The sequence below is a fragment of the Apus apus genome, chromosome 5 (genome assembly GCF_020740795.1).
Source record: "Apus apus isolate bApuApu2 chromosome 5, bApuApu2.pri.cur, whole genome shotgun sequence".
NCBI classification, from domain to species: domain Eukaryota; kingdom Metazoa; phylum Chordata; class Aves; order Apodiformes; family Apodidae; genus Apus; species Apus apus.
The window spans coordinates 3,503,620-3,513,190 of NC_067286.1; the positions used below are offsets into that span (position 1 = coordinate 3,503,620).

General features: G+C 44.7%; 1 protein-coding gene across 2 annotated transcripts; it reads left to right on the forward strand.

Moving 5' to 3' along the window:
• The first annotated feature begins 564 nt into the window (after window positions 1-564).
• On the forward strand, window positions 565-9,237 carry DHCR7 (7-dehydrocholesterol reductase). 2 transcript variants are annotated; one of them, XM_051621408.1, is made up of 8 exons: window positions 565-653; window positions 2,767-2,870; window positions 3,695-3,917; window positions 4,654-4,744; window positions 5,413-5,626; window positions 6,074-6,278; window positions 7,199-7,330; window positions 7,932-9,237. In XM_051621408.1, the coding sequence occupies exons 2-8, from the start codon at window positions 2,773-2,775 to the stop codon at window positions 8,394-8,396; spliced, it is 1,428 nt and encodes a 475-aa protein (XP_051477368.1). In that variant the 5' UTR covers window positions 565-653; window positions 2,767-2,772; the 3' UTR covers window positions 8,397-9,237. The 2 variants fall into 2 exon arrangements, with proteins under 2 accessions (XP_051477368.1, XP_051477367.1); XM_051621407.1 differs by lacking the exon at window positions 565-653 and adding an exon at window positions 1,045-1,226.
• The last annotated feature ends 334 nt before the right edge of the window (window positions 9,238-9,571 follow it).

Below are 9,571 nucleotides of genomic sequence, written 5' to 3' on the forward strand. Positions count from 1 at the left end.
AAGGGGCGCGGGGTTCTGGGCGCTTTCCGCGCTCCAGCATCGCCCAGCGGGCGGAGCCCAGAGCCGCGGGGCTCTCACAGCCCGCCCGCCTCCCTTCCCGCAGCCCTCCCTGCCGAGAGCCTCCTTGCACACGGGGTTGTGTATTTATCCCGCACCGAAACGCCTCCCCGGACGCCGCTTCCCTCCCTCCCAGCACCTCGGCTCTTTTTTTAGCGGCCGCTCGTGCGCCGCGGAGGAATCAAGCCCTCCGCGCCCACCGCTGCGCGGCGGCCAGCCTGCTTTCCCGCCTGCTCTCAGGGGAACAGCCGCCGACGACGCCGTGCCCTGGGCAGGTAAAATTACTCCGTACGAAAAGACCAAACAAACAAACAAACAAACACACAAACGAACGAGCCCGGCGCTGCCACCCGCCGGGCTCCCGCCTCAGCCCTCCCCAGCCGCGCCGCGGCGGGCCGGGACGCGCGCCCCGCCCCCTCGGCCCATGGGCGGAGCGCGCTCGACCAATGGGAAGGCGCGGCGGGGAGGGGGAGCTCGGCGGGGATTGGTCGGCGCGGCGCGGAGGGGGCGGGGCGCGGCGCGGCGCGGAGGGGTCCCGGTGAGGCGAGGGGCTGCGCGGTGCTGCGGCGGGGTCCGTGTGGGGCGTGCTCCTCCAGGTCGGTTTGAACGTGCGCGGCACCCCCCGGCCCTGCCCCGATAACCCCCCCCCTGCCCCGATAATCCCCCCCTGAGGTGCCCGTGTCTGGTATCAGGGGCCTGGCGCTGCCCTCCCGGCTTCCATGGGGCTGCCCAGCCCCTCCCGGGCAGCCCGCTGCCGTGTTCCTGGGGAGGGGGGGCTCTGCGGGATATCGCTCGTCAGCTGGGGGTTTTTTCCCCTCTAAAACGCGTGTTCGTGAGCGGGGCTCCGCGTTATTTTTGCGGGGCGGAGTGGAGAAGGGCGGGTTTGCTGCGGTTTGCTCTCGGGCTGCCCTCGGGAAGCCCGGGTCGCGCTGAGGAGAAGGACCAAAGGCCTGTTGTTGTTGCTGTTGTTGTTGCTGCTTGAAAGGGACTTCCCCGCGTTGCTTGTACCTTGGGTTCGGGGCTTCGACACCAAAGGGGAAGAGCTCCCCGGCGAATGGTGTGGCTGGTGTGGTTCTTCCCTGGACGCGCCGTGTCCATCCCTCAGCCCTCAAGCCTGCGCTGGCTTCTCTGGGAACTCTGGAGTTCCCTCTGCACCTGATACTTGAGCTGTGAGTTTTGCTTCGGGCTGTTGTTAAGAAGCTAAGGGTTTGGGATAGCAGCGTTTGGGGCTGATCCTGTCCTGACTTTGGCACCGAGGCACCTTTTCCTTAACGTGCCGGGGGGGCAGTGGGAGCCTGCTGCTCCCTAAAGGGGCCGGGAGCTGGGAGCTCGGGGGAGGGAGCACAGCTGTGGGCAAGGGGCTTGCCTGTCAGCCCCGTCGTACCCTGTGAGGTGAGCGGGGCAGGTGCAGAGATTGTGGCCAGGTTCAGTGAAGAGTCAGGCAGGTTCGTGGTGACCGGGCAGGTCAAGCTGGGAAGCTGGCCCATAGGTCAGGGGCAGGTGTCCTGATTGCCAGGCAGGCCTGGGGTGATGGGGCCAGGCCTGGGACAGGCAGGGGCATCAGCCCAGCTCTGGGGGTCAGGGTCAGCACTGGTGAGGGGAAACAGAATCAGACACAGACCTGAGATGGCCCAGCAGGTCCATGGGGACAAGGACAGGCTGAGGCCAGGCCAGGCCATCAGCTTGTGGGTCAGGGCTGGGTCAGCAGGACCAGCTGCTCTGGTAGCAGTAGGGACCAGCACTCCTGTGGCATCACTGATGGTCCTGGGATGGGCTGAGATGGGTCTTGTGGACCATGAGCAAGGTCAGGGAGGTCCTGGGTCAGGCCAGGCAGGGACAGTAAGGCCTGGAATTGTCCTCAGGGCCCTGACAATTTGTTGTATTGTCACTTCTGTTTCAGTGGAAATAACTGCTGGTTTCTGGTTTGCGTTAAAACATCAAAGCCTGAAAACGTACAAGCCTAACAACTGTTAGCAAATTCCCCCATGAATGGCAAACAGCAACGCTCCATGTGTTTTAATGTCTTTATCTTCCCATGAGACAAAGTTCAGGAAAATTACCCTTTTTTGGATGAGGGATTAAGAAATGTTCAGGTTATGGGATGTTGATCTTCAGCAAAAGAAGTATTTGGGCAAAGCAAAAGAAAGCTATCATGCATGTTACACAGAGAGAATTAGATGTTGCCTAGGAAAGTTGTTCTCCATTCCCACTGATTCCTGGTTTAGATGGGATTATAAACTGCATTCTTATATTCTTTGAAGTAGTTAGCCTGTATGGAGCAAGGTGTTCAGGGAAAAGAACAGAATTTGCCAAGGTCCAGTACACTTAATGTTACAACAGTAGTGTTTCTCTAATTAAGAAAGGCAATTAGTTATGGGACTTTCTTTTCAGAGGTGTGTAAGAATGTAGCAAAACAAGCTTTTTTTCGCTCTGCATCTCACATGTAAGTAATAAGCCATATGTTGTACAATATACCTTAAAAGAAAGTTCCAGTTAGCAAGAACACTGATGGATTACTATGATATCAGTGTTTTGGTTATTTTTTTCCAAATAGATCACAAGGGATTGGGAAATATTTTTTTCCTTCCCCAAATTTCTTGTAATCAGAAGGCTATACAATAACTTTCATTTGTATTTTTCTTCTGTAAAGCCTTAATAATTGCCAAGAACCAGCTGGAGTAAAAGCATGAGTGTTTTTCTTTCATACAGGACATCATGGCAGCCCATCAGGAGAAAAAACCTTCTGAAGAAAGAAAACGCAAAAGCGCCCAAAATGGGACTCAGACATCTCAAGCCCAGTGGGGAAGAGCCTGGTGAGAGAAGCTGATGACCTTAATCAGTCGTTGTATTTCAGATTGGTTCATTCTTTCTTTTATAGATGCCACAGTTCCTTTCATCTTCACTCTGTTCATAACAGATTGCAACATTGCCCTTCTTTTGGAAGCTCATGGATAATGAGCTGTAGTGACAGATACCAGAGTTCTTCAAGATTTTTAAGAGAGAGAGCTTGCCAGATGGCTTAGGTTAAAACACACTTCTCCTTCCAAATAAGGAAAACAAATAATAACAATCAGTAACATTTGTAGTTCCTTCAAGGGCTGAACAAAATATCTCTTGAGATCTGGCAAACAGGTATCTATCTATCTGTGCCATCATCAGCTGATGTGTCCTGCTGCAGCAGATTTATGACTCATAAAGAGTTGTGCAAGGATTTGTAGAGTATTGTATAGCAGCTGGAAACAGCCCTGGGTGTGGATGTGGCTTGCCAACACAGGCAGTGTGTGCTAGAGGGTCTGTCTTTTCTGTGTTTCCAAGCTTTGCATAATATTCTTGTGGTTCTCTTGCCACTTCCAACCAGACACTCTACCAGTTATACCCATAATTGACATAAAAACATGAAGGCTGTAACAGGAATCTACTTTTTGCAGGGCAGATACTATCTGTTCTGCTGCTCTAATAAACTAGCACAGTTTTCTAAGAGTTTGTGCCAAAATAGGTAGCATGTGAATTTTTTTTTATAGCTGTTTGCCCTGAAACCATTTTCATCTGGTTAGTCTGAAAAAACTGGGTGACTTAAATCAAACCACTGTTTTAAATGTAAGCTGGTAAAAAAAAAATGCTCTGCTTTGGATTACAGGGAGGTGGACTGGTTTTCCTTGGCAAGCATCCTTTTCCTGCTCATGTTTGCACCACTTATTGTTTATTACTTCATAATGTCCTGTGACCAGTACCAGTGCTCTCTGACTGATCCACTCATTGACTTGCTCACGGGTAATAAACATCTGTCTGACATCTGGAACAAGACTCCTGCACTGACTTATAGAGCTGCTGGCATCTATACTCTTTGGGTCACTTTCCAGGTATGTTCTTGGATTATGATCTAGATGTAGTGGCTGTTTTTTCAAACAACTGCTTGATTAATCCTTTTACACAAAGGATAATGGAATCCCACCTTGGCATTTACTCTTGGGTGTCTAGCACTTCCTGTGGCATTTTGGAATCCAAATTAAGCTTAAGGGCTTGAAAAATCAGTATGTAGGGAATATACACAAAGATTCCTTGTGTAACATTCCTCGTGTGACTTATTCCTTGATGTGGTTTTTAAGAAAAAGCAACGATATAGAACCAGTATCAATTTGTTTTAAATTAATACACAGTATATATATTGTACAGTAACAGTGCAGAAGAAGTGGTATTTTCTATAGACAGATAGTAAAAGAACATTGACTTATGAAATATAACTTATATTTGTAAAATATCGTCTAACTTATCCAACTACTCAGTTTGTCTTTTCAAATCTGGTAACGACTTGCATATAACAGAGGTTAACTTCAAAATAAAAGGATAAGGACCTGAATCTAGTTACCAACTGTCCAGCCTTCCCACCAAAAAAGTACAGCAACCATACAGTAATTGTTTAGTAGGTTGAACATATTCCTAATCTAAAAACACAACAGCTAAATCTTAGTGTGTTTGCTTCTTCAATACTTAGTTGAATACGCTGTGTGTTAGAATTTATATGTGTATGAAAGGGATGGTGTTTTTTGGGGTTTTGTCTTGTCTGTGTTTGCTGTTAATAGACTCTCTCCTTTCCAGGTGTTTTTGTATGTGTTCGTTCCTGACTTCTGCCATAAATTCCTTCCTGGATACGTAGGAGGTGTGCAAGAAGGTGCTGTCACCCCTGCTGGTAAGTTCTTCCTTAGATTATATGCACACTGTACAATCTTTTAAAATGATAGTATTTCTAACATATGGGTTATTAAAGATTGTATCTGGAGAAGATGTGAACACGAATGCTTTCACCTTCCTCATATGTTTACTTCAAACAAAAATAAAAGCAACCTACAGAATTTTTTTAGAATAAAAGATAGAATTTTTGTATCTTGGTGTTAGTACAACTACTGATATGGCAGGCACCACAAGGGCAATGGGAAAATACAGATTGATCATTCTGGCACTTAAAATCAGCAATGGACTATTGCTAATATCTGTCAATGCATTTGCACCTGCTGGAGCCAAGTTAACCCATGAGACTTGAACAAAACGTGTGATGTGAACAAAGTGTAACAAAGGGCAGTTTCTTACCTTAGCCAGTGTTAGGGAAGATGCCAAATTCATCGTTTCATGAACTGAGAGCAGAGAGAAAAATTCAGCCTAACAAATCCTGGTGGTTACAGCAGAGTCTAATGTAACTTTCCTGAAAGTGTCACAAGATACTTACTTGGGAGGGTGCAAAGAGTGAGGTCATTTCATGAACACATGATTGATCTTCTATATGTTGTGTGCATATCCATATTAATAAAAAGCTGTACTAATGCAATGTCACTAACACTCAGTTTTTTCTTCCTATTTTAGGTGCAGTGAATAAGTATGAAATCAATGGACTTCAGGCTTGGATCATTACCCATGTGCTTTGGTTTGCAAATGCCTATTACTTCCACTGGTTCTCACCCACCATCATTTTTGACAACTGGATTCCTCTCCTGTGGTGTGCCAATATCCTGGGATATGCAGTTTCCACGTTTGCAATGATTAAAGGCTACTTTTTCCCCACCAATGCCAAAGACTGGTATGTGGTTTTTAATAGCCAGATAATACTAGATAATCAGACATGTGAGTTGAATGCTGCACAGAATGACAAGGACAGAGTATATTTTACTGGCACAGACAGAGAGGCCAGTCTATAACTGCAGGTCTTTGCTTCATTAGCACCGTGCTCTGTGTCATGTGCCTGGCAGCCTCAGTGTCACAGATACTTATTTGTCACAAATAAGATGGTTGTACGGTTATAGTTAGACTGTTCAAAAGTGTTAACAAGAATAAACTAGGGTACCTCTGAAGCTAAAATTTCTCTCTACTAATGTAATGCTTTGGCTGGGTCAGTTTGTGTTATCTTGCAAAATGTTACATGGTTTTATGATTTTTATTGCCATTACATCAAGTGAATCTGAAATGTGTAGTCAGATTAGTAATTACCTGTGTTTGTGTGTAACTGTGTACATTTCTAATTTTCTAGCAAATTCACTGGCAACTTCTTTTATGACTACATGATGGGCATTGAATTTAACCCTCGAATAGGAGAGTGGTTTGATTTCAAGCTCTTCTTCAATGGGCGTCCTGGTATTGTAGCCTGGACTCTAATTAACCTGTCTTATGCTGCTAAACAACAGGAGCTGTATGGCCAAGTAACCAACTCCATGATCCTTGTCAATGTCCTTCAGGTAAATTCAAAGGAGAAAAATAAGAAGACAATGAGGAAACAGACTAGTATTAAAGGAAAAACAACTCCTTGTGTTGAAATTGAACTTGCACAGTTTTTCCTTGCCTGGACAATCTCATTCAGTGGTGATGCACCAGGGCTTGATTCTTTGGACACTTGTAGTAATTTCTTTGGGTGTTTGTATTCAGAGTGCCACTGTAAACACTCTGCAGTACTCATTCAGGGTGCCACCAGTGGCATGGTCATATCTGCACCAGCAGATTTCATTGTGAACTTAAGAAATACTTCTCTGAGCCTGTGTTCTGGAACCAGGCATAGCCTGATCATGAACCTAAAGAGAACAATGATTAATTCCATGGCTGTACTTGGAGCAAGATTGGGCAGGTGTTTTTTTGCAAGGGCAGCACTGCAACTGACTTGTGTGTGTGTGAGATGTGCAGAGCTACAGATGTCTCCACACCTAAAAATAGCTATTTGGGTGCTGTGCTTCCTGCTGAAGAGACCCCAAAGCAATAAGCACAAATCATAGTTTGGATTTATTTATTGATATGTGTAAGTGGGAGTCCACTCAATAGAAGCTCTATTTCCCCTCTCTAAGCATAAGACTCTCTATGCTGAAGATAGGTAGAAGTGGTCTAATGCAAGTACGTTTTTTAAGTGTATGTCCTTACAGTAGCACATTTGACTTAGATATCTTGATTAGTCTTACTTTGCATTGCTTATTACTGCTTTATCTGTATAAATGCAGTATATTTTTGTGGTATGTTTCTCTTAATACTCTCTTTTTGAGGTGTTACAATAAAAACAAAAGTCAGTTTTGAGATCTTAGCACACGACAGCACAGAGAGATTAGGCTCATGCTGTTAAACAAGGTAACTGGTGACAGTGCTCTGTTCTTAATGGGAAACTATTCTGTTTCAGGGTATTTATGTTTTGGACTTCTTTTGGAATGAAGCCTGGTACTTGAAAACCATTGATATCTGCCATGATCATTTTGGATGGTACTTGGGTTGGGGAGACTGTGTTTGGTTGCCTTACCTCTATACTTTGCAGGTAAAAATGTGGCACAACACGTGTTTGAGCTAAAGGGAAAGACACTTTACAGAAACCTTCTCCCCTGCAGTTTGATTTTTATCTTAAATTGTTCCTAGATAGTCTGAATACTTAGTAACCTTTACAACATCCTTTGTAACAATTCACTTGTAGGAAGGCTTACTGTCTGTTCACGGAATTGACATCTTTTCCTCTCTTCCCCTTCTTTTGTGCCTTTTTCTGTCACTGTCTATTGCATCTGTATATTTTTCTAAATCCTTTCTGTCCCTTTCTGTACTCCAGCCATGTTGAGGATTTTTTGATGGGTGTTGGCTTGTTTGGTGTGGTTTTGTTTTCTTTTCCTTCTGCCCTGATTTGGGTGCATTCTTGCAACTTGCCCTCTTATTGTTTCCCCTAAGAAATGTAATTTTGAAGAGAGAGAGAGAGAGAGAGACAGAAAACATGTAGGATGCAGAGCTTTGTGAAAATTTTCCTGTTTTACTTGTAGGGTGGATTTTTCTATTATTTCTACTCATCTCTTCTGGGTCGTTGTAGGTCAAGGAGTCAGCCTGGCACCCTGAGCATATATTTAAAGTAAATCCCTGCTTGTCTCTTTCTGCAGGGTTTGTATTTGGTGTACCACCCTGTCCAGCTGTGCACGGCTAATGCCATAGGGGTCTTGATGTTGGGCTTGATTGGCTATTACATCTTCAGAACCACCAACCACCAGAAGGACCTTTTCCGTCGCACGAATGGGAACTGCAAGATTTGGGGCAAGAAACCCGAGTATATCGAGTGCTCCTACATGTCTGCGGATGGCACCAAGTACCACAGCAAACTGATGACCTCGGGGTTCTGGGGGTGGGCACGCCACTTCAACTACACGGGAGATTTGATGGGCTCCCTGGCCTATTGCCTGGCTTGTGGGTTTGAGCACATCTTGCCTTATTTCTACATTGTTTATATGACCATCCTGCTCACCCACCGCTGCCTTCGGGACGAGCACCGGTGCTCCAGCAAGTACGGGAAGGACTGGAAGCGCTACACTGCTGCTGTGCCTTCCCGCCTCCTCCCGGGGATGTTTTAAGGCTAACACAGAATCCCAAGGGGAAGAAGGGAGAAAAAAAAAAAAAAAAGAAACTTTTGGTTTTTGGAGGTGAAGAGAGTTTATCCCCATTGCTAAACTATCCACAAGAAGGACGCTTGTGCTGTTCTGAAGGAAAAAAGGTGGCTGGGCGAAAGTCCTTGATGTACTGAAGGAACACACAGGCAGACTGTTTGAAGTGAATTAAATGAAGCACTGGAATGTCCCTGTTTTTTAGAAGATTCTTTTATCTAGGCTTTTTATTTTCCCCCTGCTCTCTCAAAATTAACTAGGAGTCGAAAAAAAGTTGCATATATTGAGACTCCTGAGATCTCCCAAAGTTGGAAGGAGGCTTTACTCTTCAGAGTACCACAGTTCTGGAAGTAGTTTCCAGTGACTCGGGAGAGGAGGGAAATAGATGTGTGATCTGTTTATATAAGCAAGGTGTGGTTGCTTGTGACAGGCATAACCTACAGTCAGTAACTCCCCAAAGGAGGTTTTATTGTTTGTTGCTTTTCAGGAGGTTAACTGGGGAAATACTGAACTGGGAACCTGACCCCACACTAGTGTGTGGGAAGATTGTTATAATCTGATACAAATGTTTATGAAAGCTGGTGTAAATTAGTATAGCTTAAAAGTTACATTAGTTTACAGCACCTGACAACATGGTATGTGACCAAGTAGTATTATTCTGATACTGAAACCAAACCTGCATTGGGAAGATACTGAGCATATCTTGATTTTTTTCAGTGTGGATAGAAAGTTTGGTTTTTGTATTATTTGTATAAAATCATGTTTGTAAAAATTTAAGAAATAAATTCTTGCTTTCAAAACCAGTAAAAAATACTGCTAGTTTTCCTTTCAGCTATTTCATTTCTTGTTACATAGTTCTCTTTCAAAGTTACTGGATTCAAAAGGGGCTCTTCCAAGAGTATAATTCCAAGAGCTGGTTCAAGAATGCATGAAGGAGAAACAATAAAAAGAAAGAGGGATCATATTATCAACCACATGTCTTTTAACAAGCTTGGTAAGTATATAACTAAATTGGTTTGTTGTTTTGTATTTTTTTTTGTAGGAGCTGCCAAACACACTGATCTTCCTGGCAGATATGAAGGAGGTGTGTTGGTGAGTATGTGTTTTGGTTTTGTTGCAGTACTCACCGAAAGGATGGTTTTGGC

What these genes read in the sequence shown, in the direction of transcription:
- DHCR7 (XM_051621408.1), top strand. Translation starts at nt 2,773, where the DNA reads ATGGCAGCCCATCAGGAGAAAAAACCTTCTGAAGAAAGAAAACGCAAA. An exon ending in CCCACCAATGCCAAAGACTG is followed by an intron (nt 5,627 to 6,073) that starts GTATGTGGTTTT and finishes CTAATTTTCTAG; the next exon opens with CAAATTCACTGGCAACTTCT. An exon ending in CTTACCTCTATACTTTGCAG is followed by an intron (nt 7,331 to 7,931) that starts GTAAAAATGTGG and finishes CTCTTTCTGCAG; the next exon opens with GGTTTGTATTTGGTGTACCA.